Source organism: Elephantulus edwardii, unplaced genomic scaffold (assembly GCF_000299155.1).
Source record: "Elephantulus edwardii isolate Elephantulus edwardi_28Jun2011 unplaced genomic scaffold, EleEdw1.0 scaffold00038, whole genome shotgun sequence".
Lineage (NCBI taxonomy): Eukaryota > Metazoa > Chordata > Mammalia > Macroscelidea > Macroscelididae > Elephantulus > Elephantulus edwardii.
In genome coordinates, this window is record NW_006399788.1 from 19583422 (window position 1) to 19602851 (window position 19430).

The following is a 19430-nucleotide window of genomic DNA, read 5'->3' on the forward strand; positions in this document are numbered from 1 at the left end:
AGTCGCTTGCGACTCATAGCGACCCTATGTACAACAGCCCTAAACTCCACTCTGTCCTGTGCCAATCGCACTGTCTCCGACACTCCCATTCCAATTATCCCAGTCACTGAATCAATCCACCTCATAGAGGGCCTTCCTCTCCTGCACTGTCCCTCCACCCTACCAAGCATGATGTCCCCCCTCTCCAAGGACAGGTCTCTCCTTACAACATATGCAAAGTATGTTAGACGGAGTACCTCCAAAAGTATAATTCAGTAAGAATTCTATGTGTCTTCCTTCAGAAGACCCCCATTCTGAAGAACAGATTGTGAGGAAGAGTTTGGGGATGGAAGAAAAGATTCAAGGTCCCTGAGGAAACATAAGGCAAGAAGAACCAGTTATAGAGGAGGAAATGGAGGAGGTTCCGTCCTTCTAAGACAGGAGGGAACATGCTGAAGAATTGAACCCAGAGCACACCATGCCATCACAAAGCAAGTCTTCATGACCTAATAAAGCTGACATCCCTGCTAGAGGATTCCAGAAACCCTGAATCAGTCCTGGCCACCTAGAAACCAGATGCCAGGCGATGGCACTCTTAACACCCCAGGGAGTGAAAGAAGTTTTCCACTTTCAGGTAAGAATCAAAGATAGTTTCGAAAAGAAAGTTTACTCTGACTGGTTTAATAATGATGTTTGTGTTCTAGAAGTGATTCGGTGGCAGTGTCTCTTTAGAGGACACCTTAGACACCTACTCAGCCTTCAGAGTTCATGACATGTGTTTGTTAATGAGACCTGAAGCTCTAGCTTTAGGTTACCCCTAGAACTTGTAGCTATTTTGGAAGCCTACAATGGCAGTCCCTAAGATGACAAAGTGTGGTTTCAGAGAGCAACCTTGCATGAGGCATTCTGCCTCCTCCAGGTGGAAGTAGGGCCAGAGGGAACCCCTAAGACAATTGAATAGCCTCATTTCTATAAAGGAGATTTTTCCCAAGTAGCCTCCAAGTCCTGTGAATCTTCTGGAATTGCATATGAATGTATGTCAGGGAGTTGGGAGTGCTTCCTTTACGTTGGGGTAGGGTTATTGCGGTTAGTTATTGGTTGTGGTCAAGTCATGGCAATTCCATGAGCAACAGAAAAGAATGTTATTGGATTCTGGGCCATTTGAAAGTCTCAGTATACTCCTGTTCATGGCTGTGGCCACTGTGTAGTGCCTTCTAATCTAGGTGGCTAATTGTTCAGTACAATAACAAATAATGCTCTGACGTAATATAGGGTTTCTATTGACTAATTTTTGTAAATATATAGGTCTTTCTTCCTAGTATGTGTTCATCGGAAAGCTTCACTTCAACTTGTCCAGCATGAGTGACCCTGCTAGTATTTGAAACACCAGTATCACAGCTTCCAGTACAAGAGCAGCATGCAAACCACAACAGGGGTGTAAGGGGAGGGGCAAATTTCATCAGTTTCTCAGAATCAGTTCTCAACCTAAAGAAAGTGAGCAAAGAAGACATATAGAGTCATGAAAACCAGGAAGGTGCTTTCAGGAAGGATCCAACCCATGTGTCCACTAGACTTCTCTGCAAACTCCTTCTGAAGAATAAGTCTGTCAAAACAAATTTATAGGACACTGCTGTGACTTCAGGTAACAGGACCATGGATAGATAAACTATGTGTACAGACTAGCATCTGATCCACAGTTATAGTCTTCCCCCTTGATGTCAGGGGTGGGGGAAATATATATATGCTTTCATGATTCTTTCCTCTACCTCACAAACAGCTGTCTGATCCACTCCAATCTGATGTCCCAAATGGGATTCTCTGAAGGCAGCAGAGAAAAAAGAACTAGTTAGGTCTAGTAGAAGAGTAGTGGTGGTGAGGAGGAAAACCAAGAGGCCGAGAATGGGACATTAAACCTCCCTCTATCTCCAAGTCTGACATCAGTATCCTCAGGCTCTATCATCTATGGGCTCCTTGCTCAAAGGATAGTAATTTCTGTATGTGGTAGTTCTCTGCTTCACAGCACACCTTTTTACTTGAGTCTCCTATATTTGTTGATGATGACCTATTAAAATAGAAAAAGAAGGAACATTCCCAGAGTCATTCTATGAAACAAGAATAACCCTAATATCAAAATCAGGCAAAGATATTACTAAGAAAGAAAACTACAAACCAGTATCTCTCACTAATATAGATGCAAAAACCCTTAACAAAATCCTCTCAAATAGAATCCAAAAGCACACAAAAAAATTCATCATGACCAAGTGAGATTCATAACAGATATGTAAGAATGGCTTAAAACAGGAAAACCAATCAACACAATTCATTATAATAACAAAGCAAATGATGAGAACCGTATGATCATAGCAATGGATGTGTTGTTACTGTTGTCATGTGCCGTCGAGTCGCTTGCGACTCATAGCGACCCTATGTACAACAGCCCTAAACTCCGCTCTGTCCTGTGCCAATCGCACTGTCTCTGACACTCCCATCCCAATTATCCCAGTCACTGAATCAATCCACCTCATAGAGGGCCTTCCCCTCCTGCGCTGTCCCTCCACCCTCCCAAGCATGATGTCCCTCTCCAAGGACCGGTCTCTCCTTACAACATGTCCAAAGAATGTTAGACAGAGCCTCAGAATCCTTGCCTCCAAGGAGCCACCCGGTTTAACCCTTTTCAAGACAAATCTGTTTGTTTTCCTAGCAGTCCATGGTATTCTCAATACTCTTCTCCAGCACCACAGCTCAAAGGCATCAATTCTCCTTCTATCCTCCTTGGTCATTGTCCAACTCTCTGATGCATAACAAGTGATTGCTAAGACCATGGCCTGTATCAGATGCACCTTAGTCTCCAGAGAGATACCATTGCTCTTCAGTACTTTGGAGAGGTCCCTAACAGCAGACTTTCCCATGGCAATGCGCCTTTTAATTTCCTGGCTGCTGGTGCCAAGACTGTTGACTACAGAGCCAAGCAAACTAAAGCTGTGTACAATCTCAATCTCTTCACCATCCATCCTGATGCTGCCAATTGGTCCAGTGGTGAGAATCTTTGTCTTCTTGACATTGAGCCTCAATCCATATTGTAGGCTGCAGTCCTTGACACTCTGCAGCAGGCGCTTCAGGTCCTCTTCAGTTTCAGCAAGCAGGGTTGTGTCATCCGCATAACGCAGGTTGTTGATAAATCGTCCACCAATCTTGACCCCACATTTCTCCTCATAGAGCCCAGCCTCCCGGATAATCTGTTCTGCATATAGGTTGAAAAGGTATGGAGATAGGACACATTCCTGGCATACGCCCTTCCCAATTTTGAACCATGCAGTGTTGCCTTGCTCTGTTCTGACGACTGCCTCCTGGTCCAAGTATAAGTTTCGCATTAGAACAATCAAGTGTTCTGGGATTCCCATTCTTCTCAGCAATGGATGTAGAGAAGGTATTTGAGAACACCCCTTCCTGATAAAGACACTCAACAAAATACGAGTAGAAGGGCATTTCCTCAACACAGTGAAAAGTATATATGCAAAACAAAGAGCCAATATCATTCTCAATGGAGGAAGACTAAAAGCAGTGTCTTTGTGAACAGGGACTAGAAAAGGATGCCCATTTTCACCACTTCTATTTAATAATATATTTGAAGTCCTTACAAGGGAAATATGACAAGAGATGGAAATAAAAAGGCATCCAGATCAGCAAAGAGATGATTAAACTGTAACTATATACAGATGATATGATAGTGTACACAGAAAACCCCAAGGACTCAACCACACAACTATTAGAGCTAGTAGACCAATTTAGTAAAATGGCCGAATATAAGATCAATATTCAAAAATCAGCAGGACTCCTGTAAAAAGAAAAGGGAACCAAGAAAGCAATACCATTTACAATAGCCAACCACAAATTGAGATACTTGAAAATGAACCTAACTAGAGACATGACAAAAAGACCTATACAAAGAAAACTACAGAACATTTTTGTAAGACATAATAAACGATATAAAGAAATGGGAAAATATGCACTGTTCATGGATAGGAAGACTCAATATTATTAAAATGACTATCCTACTAAAAGCAATCTACATATTCAACATAATCCCTATATAAAGGCCAAATTCATTTTTCAAGGAGATTAAAAGAGATATTGTCAAGTTTATTTGGATAGGAAAGAGACCAGGAGTAAGTAAAGCACTTTTTTTCTGGGGGAAAAAAAGAGGAAGGCATAACAGTCTTTGACTTTAAAACCTACCACACAGCCGTAGTAACCAAAACAGCATGGTACTGGTACAATGGCAGATACACAGACCAATATAATAGAATTGAGAACCCAGAAATAGAACAGCTATCTATGGTCAACCGATATGTGACAAGGAAATAAAATCTATAAAATGGGGAAATGACAGCCTTTTCAACAAATGGTGCCAGCAAAACTGGACTGCTACCTGCAGAAAGCTGAAGCAGGATCCACATCTCTCTCACACCATACACAAAAATCAACATTACGTGGATCAGAGGCCTGGGAGTAAAGCCTAAAACCATAAAGTGCATCAGCAACAAACTGGGATCAAGCTTAGACAGCCTTGGTCTATTGTATAAAGAGACTGACTGTCAAACACAGCCAGAAATGCTCATTCTGGAGAGGATAATATTGATGAATGGGACCCTCTAAATCCCTGTGCACATTAAAACCTTCTTCCACCATAGTGAAAAGAAAACCTATTGACTGGGAAAACACATTTGGCAATACCGTCTCAGACAAGGTTATCATATCAAAATTTAACAATCCTACAGGGCCTCCCTGGAAAAAAAAGACCAATAACAAAATTACAAAATGGGCAGAAAAACATGAAAAGATTTTTCACAAAGGAGGATATTTGGATGACCAACAGACACATAAAGAAATGTTCAAAATCACTAGCAATAAGAGAGATGCAAATTAAAACCACTATGAGATACTATCTCACTCCAATAGCAGTAACAAAGTTTAACAGGATAGCAAGTAATAAATGTTAGAGAGGATGTGGAGAGACAGGAACATTTATACATTATTGGTGGGATTGTAAAATGATACAACCACTCTGGGAGGTAGTTTGATATTTCCTCAAAAAGCTGAACATAGAAATTCCATATGATCCAGAGATTCCACTTGTTGGAACATACTCCCGGAAAATGAGAACTGAGGCTGCACAGAGACTTGTACACAAATATTCAGGGCAACATTATTCACTATCACAAGAACATGAAAACAGCCCAAATATCCAACCACAATCGAATGAATGGATTGAGACATTATGGTACATTCACACGATGGAATACTACATTGCAGGAGCAATGATTTTGTAAATTACTACCTAATTTGGGAGGGACTGGAGAGCACTATGCTGAGAAAATTAACCAGTCTCATAAGGACAAACATTGTATAAGACCATTATTGTAAAATAAGTATGAGGATCCAATGGGGGGGAGGGGGAAGCAAGAAGGGGGGAGATGGGTGTGGATAATCATAGGGTCACACAATTTAATGGGTGGAGGGGGAAGTGAAGGAAATGGGAAAGATCTAGTGTGAAAAACAATGTATATAAACTTTGTAAATAAACCAGTATAAATTTTTTTAAAAGGTGAAAAAAAGAACATTTCTGGAAAAGCCAAACTCTTTGAGTAAAATAGTTCCTATCTATAAAGAGGGTGCTGCCAGAGTGCTCTTTGGAGGCAAGAATGATGAGGCTTTGCATCACATACTTTGGGCATGTTGCTAGTAGGGACTAGTTCTTGGAGAAGAACATGATGCTGGCAAGGATGGAGGGAGGGCAAAGGAGAGGAAGACTCTCAACCAGGTGAATTGACACGGTGACTGCTGAAATAGACTCTTGTGTGTCAGAAGTGCAACGATGGTGCAGGATAGTACAGGGTTCAGATCTTTCGTTTATAGGGTCCTTATGAGTTGTACTCAACTTGACAGCATCTAACAACAACAAAGAACATTGATAAAAACTCAGCTTTGGTGGCTTGGTGGTAAGGAGTTGGACTGTCAAGCCAAAGGCAAACTATTCCAATCCACCAGCTGCTCTGAAAGGGAAAGATGAGCAGTCTCCTTCCACGCAATTTACCCCCTTTGAAAACCTACTGAAGGGTCAGCTGTGGGTCAGTTCTGACTCCATAGTACATAACAACAACCTATTGATAGGATAAAATCAACCAAGCTTTTCCTCCTGGTTACAAGAGTGCCTGAATGTTCACCAAGCAAAATACTTTTCTTCTGCCAAAAGTATTGCCTCACCAAGCCTCTTCTTTGTCAGTCGTCTACACTTTAGTATGAATGTTATTACCAGATCACTACACTTTGGGGCAGATGGCTAACAGTAGGCTCTGATAGAAATGAAATTATGTCACAAAAGAGGGAGGAGGGACTGTAAGTTATAATTTAAGGCCTAAAGTAAACCTGAGACTGCAATGCTTAGCATGAAAACTCTCAGTGGAAGAGACTGTGCTATAAAGAAAATAATTTCCTCGGAAAGGAGAAAAGAGACTGTCCAGAAACCAAAACATAGTCCTACCCAAGTGCAGCCACATTTCTGCTCACCTCCAGCTCTCTGAAGAGCTGGTATGAAACACCCAGTCACGCTTTCCCAGTAAGAATAACATATTGAGTCCCTACTATCTTATTGTCTCATACCCCACAGAAAGCAGAAGGTTGCAAACACCTGCGGGCACTGCTGAACTGGGAAGATTATGATGACGTGAAAGACTTACGCAGAAGCATCCTGCTGGACATCCTCTACGAAAGCATCATCTTTGCAGTGGGTAAAGGCTTCCCATGGGTCAAGGTGGTCCAAGTGACTAAGTTCACAGAGGAGTTGCTCCAGGAAGCTAAAGGTAAGGGGCACCCAGGGCAGGATTCAGTGAGGCTGGGAGGGAGTTCAGGACCTGCTTGTAATCCATGACTATTGAAGACCTCTGAGCAGCTGGGGGCCTTCTTTTCCAGGTCTTGTCACATGCTTATAAACTATGTGCCTGTCAAATCTTTCTGGAGGGTGGAGCAATCCTTATTATCTCTTCACTAAGCTTCCTGGCTACAAATCTTTTACCACCCCAAGCTGCTCACACAGCAGCCAAGATATTTGTGTTGTGTTTTTGTTGTGTTTTTGTTTGGCAAAACAAAAAATCAAGCGTGTAACTCCCCTGCTTAAAGCTTTTCATTGGCTCCCCAGTGGTCTGCCAAATGTCTCGGGGGAACAACTGTGCAGGTACCAACTTGCTTACATATGAAGAGGAGAAGTGTAGCAATCAAGGAAGTTTATAAAGAAAGTGTCTTTCTCACCCTTCACCTCTTGGGGGCTTTCAAAGGAATCAGCAATCAGTGTCTCTTCCCTGTAGCCCCATGACACATGACAATATGGACTATGAGTCTCCATCTTGGCCTGTGAAATGTAGGCTCATTCATCACTCAGCCTTTCTGTGGCTAGTAACTCACCTAGTAATGATTCACTCAGCTAAGAGACATCCAAACCAAATAAAGCCAAACTTGCTGTGGAGTTTTTCCAACTCATAGAGATCTTATAGAAATAAGTAGAAGTGCTGTGTTGGATTTCCAAGGTTGTAAATCTTTATGTGAACAGGTTGCTACATCTTTCTCCCACAGACATGAACTTTTCAGTTAGTGGCTCAGATCTTAACCACTGTGCCACCAGGGCTTCTTTTAAGAAACATCAGCACATGCTAAAACAAGCAAATGGCTAACGCTTGATGAGGGATGGGATATGAGAGTGCTTCCAAGTAGCCTCCTATAGTATATTTACTGAGGATTTATCAGGAACCTGTGTTATGCAGATGATCCAACTTTACTATCAAAATACGAGGAAGACTTGAAGCACTTGAAACATAAGACCAATGACTGTAGCCTTCAATATGTATTACATCTCAACATCCAGTAAACAAAAATCCTCATCACTGGACCAATAAGAAACATCATGATAGATGGAGAAAAGATTGAAGTTGTCAAAGATTTCATTTTCATTGAATCCAGCAACATACCTGGTAGCAGCAGTTAAGAAATCAACACAGGCTACAATGGTAAATCTACTGTCAAGGACCTCTCTAACATCTTGTAAAAATAAAGTGTAGGTGATGAGAGGACAGATGAGTCTGGTTCTATTAACTCCACAAAAGGGAACAGTTACTATCAGCAACATCCACTATGCAAAACCAATTCCCAAAAGGTGAAACATAGTCTTCACAGTCTTGAATTACTTCTAATTCCAACACCTATCATACTACTCCATTACTGGGTCAGAAATCCATTGTAATAGCTATACAGACCTCACCAAACCATACTTGAAGCTATGGGGCTTTCTGGTGAAGTTAACAAGTTAACTCCAGTACCAGAATATAATTTCTCAATTAAGACAACTTCCTAAGTGCGTTTTCAGGTCCTTCAGCCTTCATCTTTATGGCTTTAGGCTCTATTGTTGTTGTTCCGGTTCTTGTTGTATGTGCCATTGAGTTGCCTGCAACTCATAGCAACCCTATGTACAAGAGCCCTAACCCCTGCTCTGTCCTGTGCCAATCTTATTGTCTCTGACACATCTACACCCATTACCCCAGTCACTGAATCAATCTATCTCATCGAGCCTCTTCCTCTCTTGCCCTGTCCCTCCACCCTCCCATGCATGATGCCCATCTCCAAGGATTGGTTCAGCCTTACATGTCCAAAGTAGGTCAGATGAAGCTTCAGAATCCTTGCTTCCAAGGAGCAGCTTGGTCTCACCCTCCCTAGGATGAACCTGTTTGTTCTCCTTGCAGTCCATGGTACATTCAATACTCTTCTCCAGCACCACAACTCAAAGGCATCAACTCTCCTTCTGTCAGCCCTAGTCATTGCCCAGATCTCTGACGCATAGCAAGTTAATTGCAAAGACTATGGCCTGGTGGGTTCAAATTGCCAATCTCTCAATTAACAGTTAAGTGCTTTATCACTGTCCTACTCTTTCTCCTGGAAACAGGAGAAATGCAAATTTTCTCACCACAAACTTTCAATTGTGCTGACAAGGTGTGCTTATAACCAGCAAGGCTGGATGCTCAGGTGCAATCTAGTCACCTCTACGTTAAGTTGGGTTTGTAACATCTTGACTATTTTTTAAAGGTTCAATTTGTGGAAGGCTCTGATGGAAACTTAAAAGAGCCCGAGTTCCCACCTGCTTGAAGTTGGCATTCTTTTTCCTGCTTGTCAGTGTTTGTTCTGGCCAGGAGCCACTTAGAGCTCTAACTATAGGGTTTAACTTTGGTACCCGGATATTCTTGTGAACAGAGGAAAGGCATGACTTTGCGGGATGCCAGAAAGCCCCTGGGTGTGGCTGAGGAGGTGATTGGAGTGGAATGAATCTTCCTAAGAATCTCTGAGACTAGAGCAATTCAGAGCAATGTTCCATCTGGCCAATTTCTTTGGGCAGTAGCAGTGTCATGTAGGTAGCAAGACTGGGAGAATGGACTGTAGGAAAAAAACAAGATATAGAAGCTGTGCGGCCAGTCAACAGGTAGGGTGGACTGCATAACATGGTGCCATGGAGGTGATCACAAGTGAAGAGATTAGGGAAGGACTTTGAAAATCTTGCTGGCAGGACTGGTTGATAATGGTGTTAGGACTGTTAGGTCGACTACAACTCACAGCGATTCTGTGCATAAGATTCCATCTTCATCGTCGTCGTCGTCATCGTAGTCGTCATCCTCATCATCATCTCTGACATGCTTGAGCCCATTGTTACAGCCACTGTGTAAATCCATTTTGTTGAAGGTCTTCTTCCTTTTCTCTGATTCTTTATCTTTCCCAGCATGATGTCTTTAAGTACAGATTCTTCTTGACAATATGCTCAAATTACGTATGTGAGACCAGGTTTCACCATCCATGATCACTCTGGCTGCACTTCCCCCACAATAGATTTATTTGTTCTTTTGGTAATCCATAAGCTATTCAATACTCTTCTACAACACCATAATTCAAAGGCTTCAATTCTTCTTCAATCTTCCTTATTAATTTTCCAACTTCCAGATACCTAGGAAGCAACTGAAAATGCCATGGCCTGTATCAGGTGTGCATTGGACTTCAAACTTACAGCCTTGCTCTTTAACACTAAAGTGCAGGCAAAATGGCTTTTCTTGCTCATTAGCTTTGATTTTTACCATATGTCTGGGTGGAAATATGCAAACTAGATAGGGAAATGACTCATGCTGGAATTAGTTAGCTTTGCCATTCCACTAGACTAAAATTAAGACGGCTTAGTACCAACAGAAGATGGGACTCTTACTATCAGCAAGGAGAGAAAAGCCAAGAACACAAAGAGTGGCTTTGGGGGCAGGAGATTCCTCTGTCAGTCAGACTAAGAATAGCTGCTGCAGTGGACATAAGAGAGAATCAACTTTGGACTGCTGCTCCACGGAGTAAGAGCCAGGGGCCTTCAGTTAAGCTTGATAGAGGGCTGAGGGGAGATGCCATAATTGGCAGAACTAAATGAGACTAAAACTAAAGTACTGAAGAGCAACAATGTCAGTCTGAAGACTAAGGTGCTTCTGATCCAGGCCATGTTGTTGTTGCAATTGTTGTTGTTGTTATGTGCCGTCAAGTCACCTGGGACTCATAGCAACCCTATCCTGTGCCATTCTTATTGTCTCCGACACACCTATCCCCATTACCCTGGTCACTGAATCAATCCATCTCACAGAGGGTCTGCCTCTCCTGTGCTGTCCCTTCACCCTCCCAAGCATGACGTCCCTCTCTAAGGACAGATCTTGCCTTGAAACACGTCCAAAGTATATCAGATGATGCTTCAGAATCCTTGCCTTCAAGGAGCAGCCTGGCTTTACCCTCACCAGGACGAACATCCATAGTCTTTGCGGTTACTTGTCATACATCAGAAAGCTGGACTAGGAGTAATAGAATGAGAATGGATACCTGTGAGTTGTGGTGCTGGAGAAGAGTATTGAATACACCATGACTTCTAAGAGAACCGGCAGGTCCATCTTAGAGAAGGTGAGACCACATAACAACAACAGCCTCTCTGTGAAGGAGCTCTGGTGGACTAGAGGTAAGAAATCAAGCTGCAATCCTAAAGGCATTTGCTGCACAAGAGAAGGATGGGCAATTTCTTTCCATAAGATTAACTAACTCTGAAAGTCTGCTGGAAGGTCAGCTGTGGCTCAATTCTGATTTGACAGCACACAACAACAACAATAGCCTCTCTGTGAGGGAGCTCCGGTGGCCTAAAGGTAAAAAGCTACACTGTAATCCCAAAGGCCTGTGGTTCAAAGCCACCAGCTGCTCTCTAGGAGAAATATAGATAATCTCCTCCCATACTGTTTGCTGTCTTTGAAAACCCACTGGAAGATCAGCTATGGGTCAGTTCTGACTCAGCAGCACACAACAACAGCCTTGCTGTGGGAGAAAAATATGAGAGTTTGCTTCTGGGAAGATTGTTGTTGTTGCTATGTGCCATCAAGTTGCTTGTAACTCATTTATTCCACTGAACTCTGCTCTATCCTGAGCCAGTCTCTCTTTGACACAACTACACCCATTACCCCAGTTATTGTGTCTATTAAGCTCATCCAGGTTTTCCTCTCCTGCACTGTCCCTCCACCCTTCCAAGCACGATGTCCTTTTCCAAGGACTGGCCCCTCCTAACCACACGCCCACAGTATGTAAGACAGAGCCTCAAATTCCTTGCCCCCAAGGAGGAACATGGTTTCACCCTCTTTAAGACAGACCTGTTTGTTCTCTTAGCATGCCATAGTATGTTCAACACACTTCTCAGCACCACAACTCAAAGCCATCAACGATTCTTCTGTTATCCTTAGTCCAAGTAATTCCAAAGACCATGGCCTGGGTCAGGCACACCTTAGTCTCTAGGTTGACATTGTCTTTAGCACTTTGGAGATGTCTTGAAGACTTTTTCATCTTTTGATTTACTAACTTCTAGTGCCAAGGAAGCTCTGGTGGCCATTTCAAATCTGAAGGCATGCAGTTTGAGGCCACCAGCTATGGGTTGGTTCTGACTCTATTGTTCTCAATAACAACAAGTGCCAAGAGTGTTCATTGTGGATCTAAGCAGGTAAAATTGTCAAGAACTTCAATCTCTTCTCCACCTATCATAGTGTTGCCAATTGGCCCAGTGGTGAGAATCTTTTTCTTCTTGGTGTTGAGCTTCAATCACTGCACACCTTTTCTGGTTTTGGACTATGCAGTGTTTCTTTGCTTTATCCTGAAGGCTGCTTCAGGGTCTGAGTATAGGTTTCCCATGAGCACAATTAAGTATTCCGGGGTTCCTATTCTTTTCATGGTTAGCCACAATTTGCTGTGATTCACACAGTCAAATGCCTTTGCATAGTCAATGAAACATAGGTAGACATCCCTCTGATACTCTTCGCCTTATGCCAAGATCCATTTGACATGGATGATAATGTCTCTAGCGCTACATCCTCTTCTAAACCCGGTTTGTATTTCTGGTAGCTCTCTGTCAATGTACTGTTCAAATCGTTTCTGGATAATCTTCAGCAGGATCTTGTTTGTATGTGATATTAGTGACATTTTTTTATAATTTCCACACTGTTGGGTCACTTTTTTATGGATCTCTTCCAGTCAGTTGACCAGGTTTTTGCCTTCCAGATTTCTTGGCATAATCTGCTGAGCATGTCCAGGGCAGCATTTGCCTTGAAAATCTTATGAGAGTTCTAACTTACAGAATGGCTGTGAATCAGAATGAGGCTTTATGTGACAAATTTCAGCATGTTATCAGAAACGAACAGTCCTTGGAAAAGATGTTACTCTTAGAAAAGTGGAGGGTCAGTGAAGGAGAGGTCACGTGCAATGAGATAAACTGACATTGTAACTACAATATTAGGCTCAACCACAGCAGAGATTGTGAAGATTGTACAAGATCAGCAAGTTGTGCATCTGTCATGCATCAATCTGTTGTTGAAGTTAACTTTATGACAATTGATAACAAATTTGTCTGAATGGACTCTAACACAACAGATGGGGTTTTTAATTTTTGTTTTGTTGGTTTGGCTTGAATTTTTTTCTTTTTTAATTGTTTCAGGAATCCAATTATTATGTCCAAAAAAGTTTATGCAATCTTTATGGTCTTCACCTATCAAAAAGCTCATTCCTTGGAGGAGGGGGTAGGTGGGGATAAAAGTGCAACAATGAATGAATGGAAACCCTAAGTCTCTGTAAACTTTCATTAAAATTAATAAAAATAAAAATTTTTAAGGAGAATGAAATATTCGAAAAATCTTCCTTATACTCAGTTTATCTTTTCCTTCTTCACCTTCTGTTCATATATCCACAGCTTATTCTCTAGAAACAGAGCTCCAACTCAGCAGATATGACCTCACTTTTAAGCTACATATCTCAAACACCTTTTCTTGTTCTTCAAAGGCATTCTTAAAAATGCATAGTTCTATCATTCATAGATGGAAGGAGTACACAGAGGAACTATATTAAAAAGAATTGGCTGACATAGAATAATTTCATGAAATAGCGTATGATTAAAAACCTATGATGATAAAGGAGTAAAGTCAAGCTGCTCTGAAGGAATTGGAAAAAACAAGGCCCCAGAAATTGATGGAATATCAACTGACAAATTTCAGGGAAAAGATGTCACCCTGGATGAGATCTGTATTTGTCCTCACTCCAAAAAATGATGACCCAATAGAGTGTGGAAATTATTGAACTGTATCATTTGTGAAAAGAATTGCTGGAGAAGCTCAATATCAGCTGTGATAACCAGGCCGAGTGCTGATTGTGGAAGAGACCACCAACTACTCAGGTGCACATTCAAGCTAAAGTTGAAGAAAATAAAATCAAATCCACAGGAACCAAAATTTGACCTTAAGTCTCTCCCTCTCAAGTTTCAAAACCACCTTAGGAACAGGTTTGAGGCCTTGATCACCAATGAGCATAGACCAAATGAGCTGTGGGAGAATATCGAGAATATCAACCATGAAGAATGCAAAAGAACATCACAATGGCTGAAGAGGAAGAAATGACCAAGATGGATGTCAGATGAGACTCTGAATATTGCTTTAGAGCACAGAGAAGATAAAGCTAAAAGAAGAAATCAAGACATTTAACAGCTTAACAGAAAATTTCAAAGGGCAGCTCGGGATGACAAAGCAAGATACTATAATGAAATGTGCAAAGAGCTGGAGGCAGAAAATCAAAAGGGCCGAACTCACTCAGCATTTCTTACTTAAGCTGAAGGAATTGAAAACAAATTCAAGCCATGAGTGGCAATACTTAAGGATGCTTTGGACAGAGTGTTAAATGATCAAAAAAGATTAAAAGAAGATGAAAGGAGTATTAAGAGTCACTGTATCAGAAGGAATTGGCTGACACAGAAGAATTTCCTGAAATAACGCATGAGCAAGAGCCTATGGTGATGAAGGAGGAAGTTCAAGTTGCTCTGAAAGAATTGGCAAAAAGCAAGGCTCCAGGAATTGACGGCATACCAATTGACATATTTCAACAAACAGACGTTTCTCTGGATGTGCTCACTAAGTTGTGCCAAGAAATCTGGAGGACAGCCAGCTGGCCAACTGACTGGAAGAGATCGATATTTGTTCCTATTCCAAAGAAAGGTGACGTGACAGAGTGCGGAAATTATTGAACAGCATCATTAATATCACCTGCAAGCAAGATTCTGCTGAAAATCACCCAGAAACTATTTGAACATTACATCAACAGAGAACCAGAATTGCAGGCTGGATTTAGAAGAGGCCGTGGTACTAGGGATATTATGTTTGTTGTTGTTGTTGCTAGGTGCCGTCGAGTCATAGAAAACTTATAGTGACTGTATGAATAAAAGGCCTGAGCACTGTTCATACATAGAGTTTCCGGAGGCAAGCCATTTCGGAAGTGGATACCACTCTTGCTTCCAGGCTTGTTTTAATTGGGAAGCTCCAGCAAACACTGTCCACATGGGTAACCATTACCACATTTAGCACATCAGTGTTACAGTGTTCAGCAACACAGCAACAAGGATGAAAGGGATATTATAGCTAATGTTAAATGGATCTTGGCAGAAAGCGGAGAGTACTAGAGGAATATCTATCTGTTTCATTGACTGTGCAAAGGCATTTGACTGTGTGGATCACAACAGGCTGTGACTGACTCTGAGAAGAATGGGAATCCTGGAACATTTGATTTTTCTTATGCAAAACCTATACTTGAACCAAGAGGCAGTCATCAGACTAGAGCAAGGAAACACTGCATGGTTCAAAATCGGGAAGGGTGTCCACCAGGAATGTATTCTATCTCCATACCTTTTCAATTTATATACAGAACACATCATCTGGGATGCTGAGCTGTACGAGGAGGAATGTGGCATCAGGATTGGTGAAAGAGTCATCAACACCCTGCATTATGCAGATGACACAACCCTGCTTGCTGAAACTGAGGAGGACCTACCTGAAGCACTTGCTGCAGAAGGTCAAGGACTACAGCTTTCACTATGGACTGAAGCTCAACATCAAGAAACCAAGATTCTCACCACTGGGCCAATTGACAGCATCGTTATGGATGGTGAAGAGATTGAGATAGTTAATAGTTTTAGTTTGCTTGGCTCCATAGTTAACACTCTTGGTACCAGCAGACAGGAAATAAAGAGACAAATTGCATTGTGGAAGTAAGATGTCAGAGACCTCTCCAGAGTACTGAAGAGCAACAATGTCAGGCTTGAGACTAAGTTGTGCCTGATATGGGCCATAGTCTTCTCAATTGTGTGCAATGCATTGGAGAGCTGAACGGTGACCAGGATGATAGAAAGAGAACTGATGCCTTTCAGGTGTGGTTCTGTAGAATGTTGAATATATATACCATGGACTGCTAGGAGAACAAACAGGTTTGTCCTGGAAAGGATGAAACTGGGATTGGGAGGCAAAGATTCTGAAGCCTTATCTGATATACTTTGGGCATGTTGCAAGGAGCGGCCAGTCCTTGGAGAAGGACATCAAGTTTGAGAGAGTGGAGGGACAGAGCAGTAGAGGAAGACGCTTGATGAGATGGATCGATTCAGTGATTGGGGCAATGGGAGTGGGTGTGCCAGAGACAGTGAGGTTGGCACAGGATAGAGCAGGGTTAAGGGCTCATGTACATAGGGTCTCTATGAGTTCCAAGCGACTCAACGGCACATAACAACAACAACAACAACATCACTAATATGACATGCAAGCAAAATCCTCCTGAAGAAACAACTAAAACAGTACAACAGAAAAGAACTGCCAGATGTGCAGGGTGGAATTAGAATAGGCTGTGGCACTAGGGACATCATAGCCGATGTTAGATGGATCTTGGATAAAAGCAAAGAGTACATGTCTGTGTTTCATTGACTATGCAAAGGCATTTGACTGTGTAAATCACAATAAATTATGCCTAAGCTTGAGAAGAATGGGAATCCCAGAACACTTCATTGTACTTAAGCAAAACCTATGCTTGGATCAGAGTGCAATAGTTAGAACAGAGCAAGAAAACATTGCATGATTCAGGATCAGGAAATGTGTGCATCAAGGATGCATCTTCTCTCCATACCTTTTCAATCTATATGCAGAACAGATAATTTGGGAGGATCGACTCTATGAAGAGCAATGTGGCAGTAGAATTGGAGAATTATGCAGATGACACAACCCTGCTTGCTGAAACTGAGGAGGATATAAGGTGGTTGCTGCAGATGGGAAAGGACTGTAGTCTTCAATATGGATTGAAGCTCAGCATCAAGAAAACAAAGATTTCCACCACTAGGCCAATCAGCAGCTTCATGAGAGATTCATAAGAACTTGAGGTTGTTGATAAGTTCAGCTTTCTTGGTTCCACAATCAACACTCCTGGTACCAACAGTCAGCAAATCAAATGACGAATTACACTGGGAAAGTGTGCTGTCAGGGACCTATCTGGAGTACTGAAGAACAATGATGTCTGTCAGGAGACTAAGGTGTGCCTGATAGAGACCATGGTCTTCACAGATACTTACAATGCATCCGAGAACCAGATAATAAAGATGATTGAACGAGGATAGATGCCTGTGAGTTGCAGTACTGAAGAACAGTGTAATACATACCATGGACTGCCAGGAGGACAAATAGGTCTATCCTGGAGAGAGTGAAACCAGGCTGTATCCTGGATGCACAGATTTTGAGGCTCCATCTCACATACTTTGAGCACATGATCAGGAGGGACCAGTCCTTGGAGAGGGACATCATGCTTGGAGGGGTGGAGGGACATAATAGGAGAGGAAGTGACTGGAGAAATGGGATTAGGTCTGCAAGAGACGATGAGACTGGCTCAGGATAAGGCAGGTTTCAGAGCTAGTGTACATAAGGCTGCTGTCACAGGCAACTCAATGATGCATAACAATAACAACAACAACAGTAACACAATACGGCGTAGAATCTTCCACCTCATTTCTCTACCACTATCCCTTTCTTGTTGCCCTCCTTTGGGAATATTTATGTTTGTCACTATCTTTCTTAAAATGTGACTTTGCTTAGTGAAATAATCAGAGATTTTATCAGCTCCCTCCACTTGGACATGATGTTCCTGTTCATATAGCCTATGGGTATATTTAGAGAGCTCTGGTAGCCTAGTAGCAAGAAACTGCACTGTAGTCCCAAAGGCACACGGTTCGAAGCCATCAATTTCTCCACTGGAGAAGGATGGGCAATCTCCTCCTGTGTGACTAAGAGCTTCTGAAAACCCACCAGAGGGTCAACTAAGGGTTACTTCCAACTCTACATTGTTGTTGTTGTTGTTTGTTGTTTAACAACAAAAATAACAACAACATGGGTGTATTTAGGGTATTAGTATCAAGGTCACATTTCTTCATACTGAGCTGACAAGCCACTAAAAGTCCTAAACATCTTTCCCATCCTGCCTTTGTGCAATAATGATTTTGCAGGTCTTTATAATCATCCTCTTTAATTCCACTTTGTAAATGTTGATCCCTCTTTCCTTCCCCCTAAAATCTTTCAAATCTTGATCCTAGGCTACCCAGATTACAAGTTCTTCTTCTTGTCTTTATCATCAGCAACTATCATCAAATCAGTTCCAACTCACAGGAGCCTTCAATCAGATTTCCAAAACTGTAGATCTCTGTGAAAGAAGCCTAACCACAGCACCAGGGAAATTAGTGAAACTGGTTGGTACAAACTTTGAGTTAGGAATGAGCTCTTGAAAAGGTCACCATCCATGCAATTCAACAGAACCCATGAGGGAGGCCCAGGGCCAAAGGGAATAACTCATATCCTAGTTCTACTCTTTCTGTTTATGTAATTTTTTTTATTTTATAAGGGTTTTTTAAATTAATTTTCATGAAAGTTTACAGAGACTATGGATTTCCATTCATTGGTTGTTGCACTTTTCTCCTTTTGCATCCCATCCCCCCTAATTCTCTTTGAAAAGCAAAAGAAAAATTATTTCATTGTTATACAATACCTCGCCCCAACTCCACTCCACTGTGCAGCCTTCATTCTGGAATCTTCTCATGACAATAATACTTAATCATATACCCCTTTTAAACAGTTCTCTCCCTTTGGGCAAGTTACAAATTTCTAATCCTCCAATTACGTTTAAACGGATCATAATCAAGTCTATTCTGAAGTAACTCTGTGTGTGTGAGTGTCTAACTCTGCTCCATAAGGTTTTCAGACTGAATTTTTCAAAAGTAGGCCATCAGGCTTTTCCTACAAAGCACCTCTGGGTGACCTCAAACCACCAACTTGTCTCAAATAGTGGCTGAACATACTATTTGTATAACCAAACGGGAATAAACAAGAATATCTTCTTCTGGAGATTTCAACAAGGATTAAATAAGGTTCTGAGTGGGAGGCACAGTACTTGTGACACTGCAAGTTGTCCTTAAGAAGCAGCTGCCACTTTTATGAGCATAGGAGCAAAAGCCTTGGAGGCTGGGGGAACATGAGGTGTCCAGGATCCTGCTTCAATCAGATGTGGCTGGGACAATTCATGTAGCATCTCTCTCAGATCAGCCCTCTAAAATGAAGGAGTCCCATCATCCCCTCAGAAGGATGTGGCACTTCAGCAGAGGAGACCATCTCTGAATCCTTTCTCCTCAGATACGTAGTGTCCTCACATTGACTCCATAGTGCAGAAACAGGGTAGAATATGAGCCAGGAAAAGCGAGTCTGGCACTTCAGCCAGAGGTAGGCCGAGGAGGCAAACAGTAAACTGCATGTTTGTCCTGTGTCAGGGAATGTGAAAAAGTAGACAGATAAAATTCCCTCAGGCTCTGTTCTTAAATCCTGCGTGAGAACTGACTTCTTGAGAGCAATGCCAAGACTCTTTAGTTCATTTACCTAAATTACATAGAATAGTACCTTGTATAGACTATCTCTATTTGACAGAGGTCTCAGAAACTCATGGGGTTCAGTTGGCTACCCAGACTGGCTATTCAACCACAACTTTAG

At 41.9% G+C, this 19430-nt stretch overlaps 1 protein-coding gene across 1 annotated transcript in view; it reads left to right on the plus strand.

Annotated features, from left to right (window-relative positions):
• The first annotated feature begins 565 nt into the window (after positions 1–565).
• Positions 566–19430, plus strand: part of LOC102857360 (chromosome unknown open reading frame, human C8orf74) — a 70179-nt gene continuing 51314 nt past the window's right edge. Inside the window, exons 1-2 of the mRNA XM_006884881.1 lie at positions 566–613; positions 6647–6839. Of these exons, the coding sequence (XP_006884943.1) occupies positions 566–613; positions 6647–6839 (241 nt within the window). The remainder of the gene's footprint in view (positions 614–6646; positions 6840–19430) is intronic.